Consider the following 19077-nt stretch of genomic DNA (forward strand, 5'->3'; position numbering starts at 1 on the left):
GTTATACAAAACATCGTTACAGAATAGCTCTCCTGTAGCCCCTATATCTTCGTCATGTTTTCGCGAAAAATTACAAAATATTGCAATAAATTTGAATTTTATATTACACTAGCTGACGCCGCGCGGTTTCACCCGCGTGGTTCCCGTTCCCGTAAGAATACGGGGATAATATATAGCCTATAGCCTTCCTCGATAAATGGGCTATCTAACACTGAAATATTTTTTTAAATCGAACCAGTAGTTCCTTAGATTAGCGCGTTCAATCAAACAAACAAACTTAGCTTTATAATATTAGTATAGATAGTATAGATTTTATTTATAATTCAAATTTATATTATATTTCTGGCACTCTGTTGCATAGCATTAACCGCACTTTTACACGCGGGTCGTGCCGTGAGTTCGGACAAACTAATTAAAATATTTCGCTTGCTAAAAAGGAAATGTTAAGTGTTGACTTAATTATTGCCTCAAAAATATTTTCATGCGCACAGCACATTTCGCAAATTGCGGCCGCGGAAGGAAAAATGTCGACGGAACGGAAGAAAATAATTAACTATTTAATTAAATTTTATTTAATAATAATGTGTATATAAATGTGCGAGGCTTATAAATTGGTATACAGTTAATATATTAATTAACTAAAATGGTTTTCCGCTGACGTTTAAATATTTAAACTTGGCGTTGAAAATGTTAAAGAATTTAGAACTCGCTTTTTAAGTTCCACAAGGAACCCTAATAGTCCAAAGAACCATGTTCGTCTTTCCTTTTGTCTGACCGCGGCTTAGCGGGTTTAGTCCCCCCTCTACCAAATAGATGGTTGTTTTTTGATACGTGAATAAATTCATAAAAAAAGGATAAAGTAATGAAATTACAAGGAAAACTATAACAGCTAACTGCTATTTAAAGATTTAAATAAAATAAATAAAATAATAATTTATTTTATTTACAGAGTTAAGAGTCATTAAAAGTCCACCAACTTAAAAAAAGTACCCAATTGTAATGTTATTTTTAAAACGAATTGCAATGTTATTTTTAAAACGAATTGTAATGTTATTTTAGTAACTAAGAGTGTGCGGTCTAGGAAACTGCTTATAGAATGAAACAAACGATTAATTGACTTTTTGAGGTTTAAAAGTACTATTCTATATAATACTAGCGTGCACCTGCGACTTCATTCGTTTGAAATTCTGTTTCAACCACGATTTTTCGGAACAAAACTTTAATACCATACTACTCGTATAAAGTTCAAATGTTATAGTATGCGCATTATCATCTGAGTCGTCCGGTCATAAAAGTCAAAAAAGATAGGAATGTGCAGCGCGCCTACCTGCGCACCCTAATTATCGATAAACGGCTACCTGCGCACGTGCTAATGATGAGTCAATAATGATTTGGACGATTCTGATTGGTCGGTTTCTAATGTAATTGCATTGCGTATTTTTTTTGCTATAAATGTGTTTACTGCAATTAAATAAATACATTCATGTGTTACTCGTTGCGCACTATGGATACTAATATATAATAAATTTGGCAGAAGACGAAGATTCTGATGATGAAGACTCAGATGAAGATTAATTTTATTTAGTTAATAATTATATAATATGAAATATGTATTATATTAAATCAAATATTGTTAATTTTTTTAATTTTGTGAACAAGATACGATAATAAACTTTACTTATCGATAATATGTCTTTCATTGTTACACCCTTCACTAGACGGCTCCATAAGACCCATAAGTGCAAGCGAGATAGATATAGAGAAATGATTTATGGCCCTAAGACTCAGTTGTTAATGCTATTAGTATAGTGGAGAAGTTCTAGGCAAAACAAGTGATTGACGTTAGTGTAGGGGTAGGGTAGGGATACCGGTAGGGTATGGATAGGATAGGAGTAGGGTAGTAGGGTAGGGTATGTGTAGGGTGGGAGTAGATAAAGTAGTCAAAGCGAAGCTTGACCGGGTCCGCTAGTTTTATATAAATATAGAGTCAAAAAGTGAACATAGAGATCAAAGGGTGAAAAAGATTTCACCACGTTTATTTCTAGCTATATGTTCTTTTATTTTCATCATCGTCATCATTATCAACCCATATTCGGCTCACTGTAGAGCTAATGAGGGCAAATAGTTAAGGCAAATAGTCCACCACTCTGACCCAATGAGGATTTACACGCACAGAGAATTAAGAAAAATCTCAGGTATGCAGGTTTCCTCACAATGTTTTTACTTCACCGTTTGAGATACGTGATATTTAATTTCTTAATATGCACATAACCGAAAAGTTTGAAGTGCATGCCCCGGACCGGATTCGAACCTACACCCTCCGGAATCGGAGGCAGAGGTCATATTTAGTGGGCTCTCTCGGCTCAGCTCTTTTATTTTACAATAGTATTTTTGAAATTAATACTGAAGTGTTGTTTTCATACAGATTTTTAATTCGTCGCTTTTACATTACGGATTAACGATATCTTTTAACGACTGGTAATGAGAAGTAATTACAACTCGTAAAAAAAAACAAATCACCACTTTACGGTCTGTTAAATTTTTACGGTTTGCCATCTCTGGTGCGGTTTAGTCTGTGCCGTTAAAATAATTAAACGCTTTTAGTGTTTTAAAAAATATTCAAGTAGCCATATAACCAATACTTGTTTTACGTTTGAGATACTAGCAGACGCCCCGCGGTTTCACACGCGTAGTTCCTGTTGTGTGGAAATACGCGCATAAAATATAGCCTATGACACTCACAAATAACGTGGCTTTTTATTGATGAAAGAATTTACTAAATCGGTTCAGTGTATTGACCCCCTACAACCTCTTTATAACATTAAGCATAGATAATAGCTTTGATGTATTGTACACGCTTTGACATTATATATAGTAGTGTACCATAGATACCACGAATATAAGAAGTACCTAAATCCATAGATACTCTTAGGTAATTTTAAATCTTACCCTATAGATACGCTATATCTATGTTCTGATAGCGATGGATACTTTATCACAAATCTGTGGTTATGTGCAAGACCTTTAAATTGGATTTAAACACATTACAGAAAATGAATATTGATCAGATAAGTGTCAGTTATGTTAGACACAATAACCATACAACATCTCTTTTTAATTATTATTTATATATATTTTTATTTACTGGTATCTTTAAAGGTAACCAATGCATCAACACACAGTTCAAAGTACTGTACATATTTAGATGAAATCTGAAATACATGATATAGTTATTAAGACGTAGGCTTTAGCTATGAAAGGATTTTCCAAATTCCTGCGGGATACTGAAAATCACAAATTCATACGAAGTCAGGTGAGAATTGCTTGCTTGAGAACATTTTTTTTACTACATGGTACAGCAGCTTAATGAATATATAAATAAAAAAAACAAAAACTCTTTGTGAATACCATAGATTTACATATAATAATTCTATGGTGGTGTAGTTGCAAATATTGACGTAACCTTAGATATAGGTGTCAAAGGTTACGTCGATATTTGCAACTACGGGTATATATAAAAACTTTTACAATGGAGTAAAATAGTCTGCATATTTTGACAAACATTTGTTAAAACGTAGCTGCCAATATTGAAATATTCATATAAAACTTTATTTTATAATAATAATATTTATACTAAAATAAAAACACAAATGAAACGCAAGCTTTAATGGATGATAAAAAAAAATTGGAAGAAACTGTAGAAAAAGAGTCGCCGGAAGACAATATTACTGGAAAGAAACTTATCAACAATGCAACCGTACAAACTCAAAATGATGCTGGTCCTTCAAGAGTAATAAACTTGCCCGGGGAAATCCCACGCAGCCCTAAGAATAACCTAAGAACAGGAATATCGAAGTCTGAGCACAGTTTCAGGCGAATAATAACAAGGGAAGATGTCGCTGATGCTCTGAAACTTACATCTTTAAGCATTTGTAAAGCGAATCATCCCAAAAACATTAAAATGGAAGACCTTAAAATACCGATATTAGAGAAATTCGAAAATAAAACTGACGATTCTATTACATACAATGAACTAAAAAAGTACATGGCTTCTTGTTTCAAACTAAATAAAACGAGACCTAACAGAATAAATGAAACCTCTAGTGTGAGTGTCCATGCTGCTATTAGTACAATAGCTAACGATTTGGTGCAAAACATTCCAAATGCAAGTCTCATAAATAGTAAAGGTACTGTAAATGAGGTTGTTGTCACAAAAAATGGTACTAAGCAATCAAAGATACCGGAAGAGAGTAAGAAAAAGAAAACTTCGGGTGATGCGTCGGAAATATCAGAATTGGAAGTTAAAAGACGCGATTCGTTATCAAGCATCGGCTCCAATGTTTGCCGAATTTGTATGACTAGAGGAAAAGAAAGGTAAGGAATGTTAACTATTTGTAACCGGTAATCGTTATATATTTGACTACATATTTGCCTAGTACCCATAATATATGCTGTTCAAAATATCTCGCAATAAACCAAAATAGCACTGGAAGCAAACGTAACCTAATTATTATGGTCAAATTTAGCAGGGTTGTCAACTTTATTTAGCTGCTTTTGCAAATATTGTTTTATACTCCAGGTGCGGCTTTTGACGCAGCACTTTAATTTATTTCGCTAACAAAAATGCTTTTATAATTGCTATGAGAAAGAAATAATTAATGCAGTTTCGTAGTAAGTAATTACAATATGAGGGAAAATTGTAAATAATTTGATAAATTGTATTTTAAGATGAAACTGCTCTTACAATCAACACTATGAATAGTTTTCACCTTCCCGTTCCCTATGACAATCACAAATAAAGTGACTTTATATTGATAACGGATTTTTTAAAATCAGTTCAGTAGACTTAGAAATTACCTCCTACAATCTTATAAACTCACAAACTGTACTATTTATAGATTTAATTAAATTAATGCCCGAATATTCAATACCTACTAAAACTGTTTATTTTTGAGGAAATGTCTTTAGAGAAAAATATAAGATAAAATTTACAAACCCAACCCACCCAAAATTGACGTCAGAAAAAATTCAGATTTTTTCTATCGTATACGTAAATTATGATGTGCTTGTAAATCCCTGATATTCATTTTTGATTAGTGATTTTTTTATTGAAATTCTAGTTTATAAGAACAAGTACTTCATAATTTAAAGACGGTGTTCGTTTTTTCCTAGAAGAAATATTTTGTAAACGTTTTCTCATTAGTTTAATTTTTTTTAAGAAAGAGGCAACCCTACTGGTCATGTTTGTATACGGAAGCTTCATTAGCACCCGCCGAATGAGTTTGAAATTGCGCTGCACATCGCCAAAATATTTTACTATACGACGACACTATTAGTTTTAAATTGCGTTCTAAAATAATAAAGAGAACTTCGGATAGATTATTTAAGATACTCCTACCAATATCAATAAGAATTTCACTTCAGGATTTTATATTTTCTAAACTGGCTCGAGTCCAGTCTGGTATTAGACATCAAATAAAAATCTCTTTTAACGTAATTAAGTTGAAAAAGCATATATTTTTAGCTTCCTTGCATTAAACCTGATATTTTTCATTAAATTTGAACACCTAATCTAAAGATCTCACGAAGCGACGACGTTATTCTTTCAAGATATTTAGTATGACACGTTTTTATCGATCAGTGACAGCGCCGCAAATATGACCCTTTAACAGTGGAATTCATAGACATAGTAGGGGCACCCCCAGGGGATCATTCAGCTGCTGAGTGTCGAAAATAGCCTCTATTTGTTTGAGAATGTGAGTGATCCCCTAGGGGTGTCTTACAACGTCTATGAATTCCACTGTTAATCTCTGTAGCTCCGAAAATAATTATCAGATACAATGTTACTTCAATAAAATTGTTCTACTATATATTCCTATTACCCGCTCTATATTCCACCAGATTAATATCGCCTTGCAATTGCAAAGGGTCGCTGGCAAACGTCCACCTCTCGTGTTTGCAGAGGTGGCTTAATCAAGTGGGCAGAAACCACTGCGAGCTGTGCGGCTTCAGGTAATTCTGTTTTATATTATTACTCTTTGGTATACATAATAAGGTCAAGGTGGTCAAGTTACAATAATGAAGTCTTTTTAAAAATACGATCTAAGACATATTTTAGTAGGTAATGCAACTCCGAAAAAATTTAAGTAAAGTAACTCTGAAAAAAACTAGCTAACATCAAATTTCAGGTTACTATGACTTCAGAAATTTCTCTAACAATTTTGATGACTGATACTTGTAATTTAAAATATATACTTGCACTCGAAACTTGATACATTTATTAAGTTCTCATTGACATGTTTATCTCCTGAGAATTTGGAATTTCTAGCATTTTCCAGAATGTAGCTATTACCATGTATTCTGTGGTATTACTGAAAGCAAAGCTTTACAATTGTGTGCATTTTAAGAAATAAAATATCACGTGTCTCAAACTGTGAAGAAAAACATCGTGAGGAAACCTGCACATCAGATAATTTTCTTAATTCTCTGCGTGTGTGAAGTCTGCCAATCTGCATTAGGCCAGCGTAGTGAACTATTGGCTTAACCCTCTCATTCTGAGAGGAGACTCGAGCTCAGCAGTGAGCCGAATATGGGTTGATAATGATTGAAAGCTATTCAATAAAATAGCAACAGTGAAAAGAAGTGATTATCACAATACATGGAATCCTAATGAGTTCACAGATGTGTGTTAATTATTTCCTTTATTAACTTTTGTGATACAATAAATTATTTAATTAGTGACTCACATCTTACTAAAAGCTTTATAAGGTACTAGCGGACACCCGCGTGGAATTTAGTTTATCACAAATCCCGCGGGAACCATGGAGTTTTCCGGAATGAAAAGTAGCCTATGTGTAATCTAGGCTATTATCTATCTTCGTTTTAAATTCCAGCAAAGTGGAGTCAGTAGTTAAGGCTTAAAAGGAAACAAACATCCATACAAACTTTCGCGTTTATAATTTTAATAAGATAACAATTGATTGATTAAATTAATACAAAATTTAATAAAGCAAGCCGATTAGCAGGTTCAGTAATTAAACAGTACAATGAGCACTAAATTTATCTTCATTTTGCAAAACGTGCTGCGAATGGGACAATTAATTGAATTGCGTTGCAATGAATGCTAATAATATGGGGCAAATAGCAGTATCGATGGCGCAGACTTGCGACTATTTGACAACTTATTAAAGTTGGTTAACTTATTTTTATTACTACTTTAACTGTTTTACAATATTGAATTCAATTTAATTTTCCAGATTATATACCTATTATATTAGTACTAGTTTGTATCATTATCACACACGTATTCTGAAAATATGTTCGAATTGTTTTATCCAATCCAATATGCCTACTTACATTTATAAGAATCCTCTTTCGAAAATCAGCTTCCTAATCAAATCAAAATCAAATAATATCCATCCAAATCCATCTATTCTACGGATACAGAAGCGCAGCTTAAGTGTTTTATGTTCTGCGTCAAAGTGGAGACAAGTTTTGTTTATTCAGTAATTATAACGTTATGTTAATTTTGCATCGTCAATACATTTTGTTATTGTGTTTTTTACATTTTTATAAAAAAAAATATGTATGTGTCAAACTGATAATAATAATTATCCTACTTTACCTTACATCAGAAGTAGATGTATAAGAAGTAAAAAAGGTTGCCAGAGGAATACCAACAAACCCTTTCTTAAAGACTATGATCTCACTGGAACTGCAGCAAGTTTTATAATTATTAGAACGAATATTTTACCAAAGGCTGGGCAGTGAGACCAACACGAGCGGATAAAGGGAGTGTTAACCGGCTCTAGAGAAATTCCTTAATCCTACACCCGTCGGTCACAAGTCCCGGGCTCCGAACAGAGGTTTTCTCTCTGACACATGATGGACCTAAGATTGCCAACCGTACTATAATATATAGTATTGTACTATATTTCGGGCCTGCGTACTATATACTGTTGAAGTAATATATAGTACGCAAAAGTACTATATTTTCAACACTGATACAAACAAAATTTTCATTTTAAATCTTGATGAACATTAGTTTTCGACAGATGCAATAACGTCTAGCATTAAACAAAAAAAAAATTAAAAAAAAGTAGCATTTGGTTTTCAAAAATTTTAAAATTAGATGTAAAAAAGCCTAAGACAATATTTTTATTTCACGCAAATAGATTTTGAAAAATGCAACAACAGTAAATATATATTGTTTTTTAAAAATAAATGTATATTTGTTGCTTATTGCATAAATTAAAATATTTTATTTAAGTGTAGGTACTATATTTTTTATAGGTAAATCTGAAAAAAAACTATATTTTTCTGAAGAAATGTTGGCAACCATAGATGGATCCGGTACCCGCTCGGTGAATCCACGGAATGCTAAGATATTCGTCTCTCTTTGCATCCCGTCTGCGCCAGCCAGGACTTTACAACCTCGGCCAGCGGCATTCATTAGTAAAACTTATTTAATGGTTGAGTCGCAACAGTTGTCGGCGCTGGGCTGTTAACCGTTCGTTTTCAATTTTAAGAACGTACTTCCAACTTTAATTTTTCAAAAGAAATTGTAACTACCTCGTTTTAACGATCTCAGCACTTTACGTTCGCTTTAGTAGACTATTCCAAGCTATAACTATAATAGCTTATAAGTTATACCTATTGCCATCGTCTACGAAAAACAGAGAACCTACGACCTCTCAGACACACAGTGTTAATTCGAGGTCGTATCTTCGATTCTCAGCTCGGGTCAATATAGTATGTTATATTTTCTAAATTAAGTTAGGTCTTGTTTGGTGGTAGACTTCGACCGTGCCCATAGCTTGGCAATTTCGTTGATGACACTCCCATGATATGCGGGCGACGGGGGAAGGACTGCGCGGGTGTGAAGTCGTGCACGCGGGACATCGCTACCCGGTCCCGGCCTGCGCGGACCATAATGTTGATGATGATATTCATGATTGTAATAGTTATGTATATATGGATATATGAGATACTATATTACGCGGTATGATTTTCGTTTTCTTTGGGTTAACTTCTACAATATTCCTACCTTCGCCACTGGTATGTATACAGTACACATATACCTACAACTAAAGTAATCTGAGTATATCCAGTTTTACCGACGTTTGGATGTCTGTGATAAATCGGATCAAGCTAATTGCGGGAGCAGAATCGAACAGATTACGTCTGAGTGAGCTCGAGTATCCCAACTAACTTGCAGACTTAGGGCCAAGAAACAAGGTTGTCACTGGAAATTGAATAGGAAAAATGCAGAACAAAAACAGTTTGGGCACCTAATCACTTCATAGTATAAAACGAAGAATGATTGTGTGCATCATGAAACATTGGTCAGGAAATTACATTACTACGGAATCACTGATAATTCCCTAAACCTGCTGAGTTCATATTTAATGAATAGAATTCAGAAAGTAGACATCAACGGAAATCAGTCTTCTGGGTCTGTTGTAAAAATGGGGGTTCCTCTAGGATCTATACTAGGACCATTTCTTTTTCTCATTTATATTAATGACCTTCCTTATGTTGACAAGGACAATCATAAGATAGTTTTGTTTGCAGATGACACATCACTTATGTTTAAAATTAATAGAGGAGAAATAAATTATGACGATGTAAACAACTCTCTCATGCAGGTGGTACATTGGTTTGAAGCTAATAACTTAGTGCATAGACTAGTATATTTTAGCTACTTTCAGTCATATGGTATTTTACTATGGGGTAATGCTGCTGATATTGATAGTATATTTGTTCTGCAGAAGAGAGCTGTTTGTGCGATATATAAAATGGGACCTAGAGAGTCGTTGAGAGAAAAATTTAAAGAAATTAAGTAATGACTGTGTATAGTCAATATATATATGAGAATTTAGTACATGTACATAAAAACATAGGCAATTTTAAAAGAAGGTGTGATTGTAATAACATTACTTCCATAATCCACTTTAAGTAAGCAGGCAACCCTCGCAAGTAAAATAAATCGGCAGTCGATTTAATTTCACTTTTAAGTGATCCTAGATTTTCTCGGTCTAGCGGCGACTGCAAGTAACGGCTACAACGTTAGCTAAGCTTAAATGAAACCATACATCAAGACGGCTACGTTTTCCGTACAAGTTTGCCGATCAATTAATTTATCAGTAATCAACTGTACTTTCTATCCGACACACGATGTATTTGCTCTAGACTTAGTGTTTTAACAAAAAAAGGAAAGCTTCGTTTTTGTTCTCTTGTTTTGTACTTACTGTACTGTACTTTGTACAGACGTAACGTTAAGAAATTAAAACATCGTGAGGAGACCTGCATACCTCAGAATTTTCTTAATTATCTGCGTGTCTGCCAATCCGCATTGTGCCAGCGTGGTGAACTACTGGCCTAAGCCATCTCATTCTGAGAGGAGACTCGAGCTCAGCAGTCAGCCGAATATGGGTTGATAATGATGATGATGTTGAACCAGACGTCCCGTGGTTTCGCCAGCGTCATTCCCGTTCCCATAAAACACTCACAAATAATGTGGATTTCTAGTAGCAAAAGAATTTCAGAGATTACCCCTACAATATCACAAACTTTACCTATCATAATATTATAAATTATTATAAATAAAATAAATAAATTATAAACATATTTTTAAAAGAAATTTTTAACTATCCAACATGAAAATATTGTGCTTCTAAATAACACCTACGCAAATTTTAATATTAATTAATAAACAAAAATAGACCAACAATTGGCTGTACTGTACGAACAATTGAATCCATTCCATTTCCAGTTACCCGGCGATCCGCACGCCTCGCTACACCGTGCTACAGGCTCTGCGTATGTGGTTCTGCAATCCACGGAACAGGAGTCATCTACAGGTGAATATGGTTGTTGTGTCCATGCGTTTGCCGTTTGGTGGAACCAAGGTAATAGTTATATAAGCTACAGTTATGTAATGAGGGTCTTATGATGATGATGATGAGGGAGAGTTAGAGTTATGTAGCACGTGTGATTGCACCATAGACAGCATGAGTGCTACAATGGCTAATTACGTGCAATGGCATACAATACTTTTTCAACAACCATGACAAAAGAAATAACAGAAATTAAAAATTATATAAAAAAAATACAACCGACTTCAAAATCAGAAAAATAAACAAAAAAGCGAAAAATAACATCGTATGTGCTACCTTCTCATCACTTTGAAGGCGGTGCCAATACAGTAATGCATTAACTCAAGACGTTTAAATCATAGTTTTAGGATTTTCAGACAGTTCTTTCCTGTGGTTCTTTCAGAAACGGCTTTAATTATAGCCGGCCGGGCACCCAAGATTTTATGTTCTAAACCTAACCTAATCTTTAGATTTGAAAAAAATATACTTTTATTTAACAATAACAACATTTTACTACTTAATGAAAGACCGGTGTTTAAAATTAAGTGTTTAAAAAATAAAGAAAGGCACTGACCGCCCCTCTGATTTTCGAAAGTTCCCCTCGATCGATTTCTCCAAGATTCCATTATCAAATCCTGGTTTCCTCATCATGGTACCACATTCGAAACATTTTCTTTCCAACAAAAAAATAATCATCAGAATCGACGAAGTTAATCATCAGAATCGACGTTCATAAACGACGAAGTTGTGCACGAAAGCGCCACATTAGTGCAACTTCATTCATTTATTTCAGTTATTTTTATTATTCAGTTATGATTTTTATGAAAGTTAAATGGAAATCTGGAAGTATACTCTTTCAAATAAAAAAATAATTTTTAATATTGGTTATCAAATAACGAAGTTACCTCATAACTTCGTTATTTGACACAACAATAAAATACAAACATTATACAAACATAAAGAAAGAAACAAAAACATACGCGTCGCAAAAAGGAGGAGGTTCTCACTCCTCCTTTTTCTATTGAAGTTGGTTAATAACAAACTTTGGTAAACAAAAAATGTACGAGTAAATTGGCGTTGAACATCCTCCTCGATAAAAATTAATCTAGCACGGTTTACCTGTGTGGTACTGTATATTACCAAACGACCTGTAGAAATGAATAGCTTTGGGATATGGCTTGAGGTTTTATATTAGGTAGATTACGAAATGGGAGTACAAAAATATATAATATAAAGTTATGACAGATATACACCGCTATATAAAGTGTATAGTTTTTTTTATTAGGTGTTTCAGCTGATTCACGGCATGTGTCCCACATTGCTTTTCTTGCAACGGGTGTTTTGCAAGAAAAGCTATGTTTTTAGATTAGATTTTCCCCACAAATACACTATTTTATTTATATTTTAATTTAATAATTTTCATTAATATTTATATCACCCGCGTAGCTCCCATTCCCGTGGAAACACGAGGTAAATTATAGCCTTTGTCCACTCCTTAAAACATAAGCTTTTTAGCCAGTAAAAACTGCAATCAACTCCAGTCCAGCCGTTTCGGAGAAACCAGAACAAACTAATTGAAAATTACAGATAGATACTTCCCGTTTTATTTATTTGTAAAGATTTATTCAACTTATGAATTTTGATTTAGTAGGCTTGCGGATCGTTTTTTTTTATATTGGGATTGTTATAGCATCCCTGCTTTGATAACCTATGAAACCAATACATGTAGGCGAACTTTTTGATGAAGTAAAAAAATATTATATAATTAGTCTTACATTTCTGAAAGGAAGTTGTCCTCTAGAAAGCTAAAAACGAGCCCACAGCATTCCACTCCATTATACTTCGCGTACCATTTGCGACGCGCCCGCCCATCCGGCAATACGTCTTCGAATTTTTGTCCGCACTCCAAAAATTTTTTGTAACAATTTTTCCCCAAACGAATCCGATCGGTCCTCCGCTTTTAAAAGGCCATTTGTGTCTGTACACTTTGTTTATGGCTTTGGCCCGTCACACTTTAGATAAATCGTCCTAAATATTATCGTTTTAATATTTTTGAATGTTTTCTTCGTTAGGTTAGGTTTCAAACTTTTCCAATTATTGCTCTTATTCCCTTTTATTTATTACGTTTTTCAATTTTCTCAAGGCATCACTCTTTTTTTTAGAAACTTGATGCCCTAAACAATCATCCCCTAGTGTTCAGTAAACTACAAAGAATTAAAAAAAAACTGTTTTTTATTACTCTAACTTTCGTATGTTCGTCACTGGCGCCTCCTAGACGGGATACCTAAAGCAGTTGCCCAAATAGCTTAAATTAATCCAGTGGCGCTAACATGCGACCAACGAGAAAATCTCATTGAGAAAAATAGAAAAATTTTCAACCAATGGCGATGCAACCGGAAATACCGCTATCTCTTTCATTACGTTGACGACGAAAGAGATGGGACTGGGACAACTCCGCCGCCATTGGACATTAGACTGTTTATTTATTCACTTAGTGACAATTCTGTGTTCTGTTCTGTGTCAAAATTAAGTGTTGCAAACACTTAATTTTGGTATTTCTAGTTGCCTATCTTTTGTGACAATGCGATTTTATACTTTCATGGAGCTAGTGTGCTAACTGCCTCAATGTCCTAGTATTTAGTAGGTATGAAACTTAGGAGCAAGAATATTTTGAACAGAAAAAACTTATCTTAACTTATAAAAACAGTGGTACAGGACTAGTCTTCAGCCTGCTTCAAAAACCTACCCAAATATATCAACCAGCTTTCCAGATAAGGCTTTTGCGTACAATATTAATTGGTTACGTTTTCACATAGCGTACATAGTTGAATATAATATGTCAACAAAACATATTTCCATAACTGTCCTATTTAAATCATAAATTACAGTGAATTCTACGGTGACAGTAAGTAATTCAATAAGCGGCAAAAGCGATACACAAATTCAATATGCCCGTGTCTTGTCACGTCAAATGTCAGTTGACAAGCGACAGCGCCCTCTTGTGGTCACGGAGTGAAATACGGTCGCGCTGAGAATCACTGGAATTTCGTGAGCTAGTAGTTATTTATCGGGTTAACAAAGTTTAACTTCTCTTCAAAGTTGATAATATTTAATAATTACTCGCAATAACTCTTAGCTAAGGAAATGGAACTAAATATCATGATTTTTTTAAACCATTTTGATTGTGTGTTGCTCGCTATGTGCATGCCATGATGCCGATCACGACCGTTAGCTTAGTTATCGTCAGTGGCTGACAATACTTATTAAGTTATGTTAATTCTTTAATTTTTTTTTATCATGGTAGTAGAAAAAGTATTGTATGCCACTGGACGTAATTAGCCATTACATGACAGTGGCATAAATGACTATTTTATGTATGACCAATATTCCCTATCGAATCTATGGTATTTACCAGCTGAGTTAATCTTTTCTTTCTTTGAACTCTCCTCACAAATGACAGCAAAATTATATTCTATCAAATAAAAAGGTTCGTTCGTTATAAACCCATATACGGCTCACTGCTGATCTCGAGTCTCCTCTCAGAATGAGCGGGGTTAGGCCAATAGTCCACCACGCTGGTCCAATGCGGATTTTGCAGACTTCACAATCACAGGCAGAGAATTAAGAATTTTTCTGGTGTGCAGATTTCCTCACGATGTTTTCCTTCACCATTTGAGACACGTAATATTTAATTTCTTAAAATACACACAACTAAAAAGTTGGAGGTGCATGCCCCGGACCGGATTCGAAGCTCTGGAATCTGAGGCCAATCCACGGCTTAAATAAGAAGGTGCTCCAACAAAAAAGTAAATAATATACATTATGTTTCTGTTCACAGTCCGATTGCTTGATTTTTTGGCTGCTGTCCACGGTAACCGCCGGCCTCCTGGCGGTATGCATCGTTGGCACACAATACTTTGTGATTGAGGGTAACAATTTTGGTAAGCTCGATGCGACTAGAAAAAGTGGAGGTTAGTTTTCTTCTACTTATTTTTTTTTTTTTTTTATTCTTTACAAGTTAGCCCTTGACTACATTGTCACCTGATCTTAAGTGATGATATAGTCTAAGATGGAAGAGGGCTAACTTGTTAGGAGGAGGATGAAAATCCACACCCCTTTTCGGTTTCTACGCGACATCGTACCGGAACGCTAGATCGCTTGGCGGTACGGCTTTGTCGGTAGGGTGGTAACTAGTCACGGCCGAAGACTCCCACCAGCCAGACCTGGACCAATTTTTCCTCCGTTTTTGTAAATCCGCCACGCATACCACTGCGCCACGGGGGCTGTTTAAATAGTACCTAACTACTGTAAAAGGCATCTCAGAAATGGTTAATTAAATAAAAATCATAAAGGCATCTCAGAAATGGTAGATTAAATAAAAATCATTATAACACAATCACAGATTTGACCGTTTATTCAAACAGTATTCGTGTTCACAAAATTAAAATCGCTAATATTAATTACGCATTCATTCTTTATGCACTTCTCTACTAATGCTTTAGTAGTATTTAACATTAATTAATATTCACAATAAATCAACTAAAATAATGTAGATCACAATTAATAAAAATAATGTCACTCAGTTAAGCACCTTACTTTTTACAAGCCGTTCCTCTTTTTCATTCCGAAAAAAACATGGCGACCGACTCATAGATACAACCACAGACAACATAGAAATAGTGAGTAACACGGTACTGTATGAAAGTCGTGTTACACTACATAATAAATAGAATAATCATCATTTATACAGGATGCTGGGGAGTATTTCCTATAACTCTGGTTATATTCTTTACCGAAAATTAATTAAAAATGTTCAAGGAACATGTGTTTTAAAATCACAGATTAATCAGTTAGAGCGCACAGAACACTACGACGGTGGCGTAGTCGCTCAAAATACTAAATTCAAAAACGAATACATTCTTGAGTCAGTACGACACGAAGCGTCGCGTCAGTAATTTTCAATATTGTTCAAGAAAAATGGCGTCTATTGTTTTTAAATTTTTAAAAACTATTCACATAAAGTAAAGAAATAAGATGGAGTATTTTTTAGTGTTTATTGGTGATTATTATATTAATTTACGTAAAGTTTGTTGTTAGTGTTACATTTTGAAATACAAATTGTGAAAAAAGTTTGTTTAAGCGGGGATGTCTACGAGACGCGATTGTTTTTTATGGGTTTCACTGGCTTCTGCTTGTAGAGACTCTTTCTGGATTTATTCTTTATTCTGTGGCAGCAACATAGAAACTTTTAAAAAAGTGTGGTCTTAAATCAGTCCAAATTTTGATCTGTCAAGTCCAAGTGTCAAAACTTAATCGCTTCAAAAATATGCCTACACTATAAATACCTTGTTAAGACCAAAACCCAAGAAGTACAACATGATTATTGTAGGCATCGATCGTAGATCGTTAGATGGGCCCCGAAGCGTAGCGGAATTGTCATTGGTTTCGCAAATACTTACGCATAAAAGTTAACATCTTTCTCTATATTCGTGATTCAGCTTGTGTTTTTACACTTCCAAAATGAACACGAAGGCATAATTAAGAGATTAAACAAGAAAAATCAGTAAAATATTTTTTAGGTCCAAGTTCACTCACAGCATGCGCTTGTTGCGTACTAAGATAAGATGTGCGTGCACGTCTTTGAGTAATGACATAATATTGAGCGTTCTTTAATATGGAGGGGGGCATCTAACGATTTATATCGATGATTGTAGGTACATCTCTCTATTGCAGGTCTATCGCATCGTATTACAGAGACGGCGATGGACTTTTTTATGGCCATAGTGTTGTGCGGCTATTCCGTGACGGTGTATTTCCTGTGGAAGGACCATTACGTCATGTGGAACCGATGGCGGCGCGCCAACGTCAACGTCCAGCTGTTGCTCACCCCGGACGCGAACCCTGTACCTTTCGTGCCGAGACCTAGATATAACGTCGTTTGAATACATCTAGTATTGTTTAATGTCTTTTTATTATTTTCGTAGCATTTTTATTTGTACTTGTAGTCGTCAAGTAGGCGTAACATGCCGCCCACGAAGTATTCGTGACGACAAATCGACCAATTGTCTCTCTCTTTCGTCCCAACGCAACAAAACGAGTGGCGGTATATTACGAGTAATATAGTCGGATAAAATTACGAGTAACGGTTCGGCGCTATTGGTCGACTTGTCGTCACCTTATGTCGTAGATCGCATGTAATGCCTACACTGGTGCTAACATGCGACCAAGTGAAGAGAAATTGACAAAATGTCGTACAAGGCGACGGAGTTGTCCCAGTTCCATCCATTTCGTCCCAATACAATGAAAGAGATAGCGGTAATTCCGGTTGCACCGCCATTGGTTCAAATTTGTCTATTTCTCTTCACGAGATTATCTCATTGGTCGCACGTTAGCACTACAGGTTGAGATAATGACTTATTTCACGAAAAGGTAAAAATACATAACGAGAGAAAACTACAGTATTGACTACTTCTGATCACGACAACCTGCGGTTCTGCGTTCGATTCCAGGATCGGTTTATGAAATATCAAGCATTTTCTTATTGTTCGAAAAAATTCTCAGTAAAGATTCTAAGCCCAAAGTTTGGAAAATGACTTGCTGCTGCTATGCTAATCCCTTGTACCTCAGAGTATTGGAGACCACGTTAACACTTTCATTCTGATAATGATCGTTATAAAATCAAACAATATCACCAATCAAATAAGGTGAAAATAAAACAGGCCAAGTGCGTGTCAGGCCACGCGCAGTGTAGGGTTCCGTAGATTATGATAGCACTTTAATCCCTTACCTCCCTATAAAAGTAATACAAAAAAATACCGATAACTTTACCCCTCACTATAGGATAGACGATAAAAAATAATTCATCCTCACTTTGCATGTAGGAAAGGAACCCCAAAATTTTTATTTTTTATTTTTTTCTTTCTACTACTTTTATAGGCGTAATTAATATACATACCCTTACCAAATCTCATCTTTCTAGTTTTAACAGACTCTGAGTTATCTTACTGACAACTTAATATTTTTATTTAACAACGGAATTTCGATTTCCAATTAGGTAGGTACATTATTTAAGTTGGTCAACTATTACTCTTTAAATAGCAATTGCATATTAGGCGTTATAGTTTTCCTTGTAATTTCATTATATACCCTACTTTTGTGATTTTTTTCACTTACCAACCGTTTAGCCAGTAGAGGGTTGGGACGACTCTAACAAAAATTAGTTTCAAAAGCTCAATATTTTACTTCGAAATTCGTCCCCACTGTACATGTAGGGGAGGTACAATAAAAAACATTTTTCAAGATTTTATTTTACGACCTCGTACGACGACGACTTTGTGACGAAACTTTAAGGATTCCCTGTGGACTACGGAACCCTAAAAAACCCTATATAAAGTAATATTTGATAACTAGCAGATGCCCGCGACTTCGTCCGCGTGAAAATCGACGTACATTTTCGAACCCTTCGCCCCTTCTATTTACATTTTCGAATTTTTTATATATGAAAAATACAAAATCATAACCCCTATACAATAAAGTGCGCGTTTTTTTGCTTGGGTAAAATGCCCAGCAGTAACCACGGTCGGTAGACCCATCATAAGCCCCCAGCCAAAGTTTTTTGTGCTTAGGTAAAATGCCCAGCCTTAGCCACGGTCGGAGACCTTATCAGAAACCCCCGGTCGAAGGCCGGCGTACAATAAAGTGCGCGGCCGAAGGCCGCGCGTTCCGTTTTTTGTGCATCGGTAAAATGCCCAGCCGTAGCCACGATCAGTGGCCATATCACAAACCCCCGGCCGAAGGCCGCGCTTCGTTTTTGCTTGGGTAAAATACCCAGCCGTAGTCACGGTTGAAGGCTGTATCATAAACTCCCGGCCGAAGGCCGGGCTATAACAAAGTGCGCGGCCGAAGGCCGCGCGTTCCGTTCCTTGTGATTGGGTAAAATACCCAGCCGTAACCACGGTCGGAGGCCCTAACATAAGCTCCCGGCCGAAGGCCGGTCTATAATAAAGTGCGCGGCCAAAGGCCGTGCGTTTTTTGTTCTTGGGTAAATTGACCAGGATAAAAGGAGGACTTTTCAAACAAACTTTTAACCCCTATTTCACCACCTTCAGATTTTATTTTCGTTATAAAAAGTATATTTATCCTGCTCCATATTATATTCTCATACCGTGCTAAGTTTCATTTGAATTCATTCAGTAGTTTC

The 19077-nt window shown here is 35.3% G+C and overlaps 1 protein-coding gene across 1 annotated transcript; it reads left to right on the top strand.

Moving 5' to 3' along the window:
- Positions 1-3667: 3667 nt before the first annotated feature.
- On the top strand, positions 3668-17590 carry LOC112045372 (E3 ubiquitin-protein ligase MARCHF8-like). Its single transcript, XM_024081527.2, has 5 exons — positions 3668-4374; positions 5902-6012; positions 10775-10862; positions 14716-14848; positions 16611-17590. The coding sequence occupies exons 1-5, from the start codon at positions 3668-3670 to the stop codon at positions 16817-16819; spliced, it is 1248 nt and encodes a 415-aa protein (XP_023937295.2). The 3' UTR covers positions 16820-17590.
- Positions 17591-19077: the final 1487 nt, after the last annotated feature.

This window comes from Bicyclus anynana, chromosome 2 (assembly GCF_947172395.1).
Source record: "Bicyclus anynana chromosome 2, ilBicAnyn1.1, whole genome shotgun sequence".
NCBI classification, from domain to species: domain Eukaryota; kingdom Metazoa; phylum Arthropoda; class Insecta; order Lepidoptera; family Nymphalidae; genus Bicyclus; species Bicyclus anynana.

Coding starts and splice junctions, on each gene's coding strand:
- LOC112045372 (XM_024081527.2), top strand. CDS start 3,668: ATGGATGATAAAAAAAAATTGGAAGAAACTGTAGAAAAAGAGTCGCCG. Junction 6,013..10,774: donor TGCGAGCTGTGCGGCTTCAG/GTAATTCTGTTT, acceptor TTCCATTTCCAG/TTACCCGGCGATCCGCACGC. Junction 10,863..14,715: donor GGAACAGGAGTCATCTACAG/GTGAATATGGTT, acceptor TTCTGTTCACAG/TCCGATTGCTTGATTTTTTG.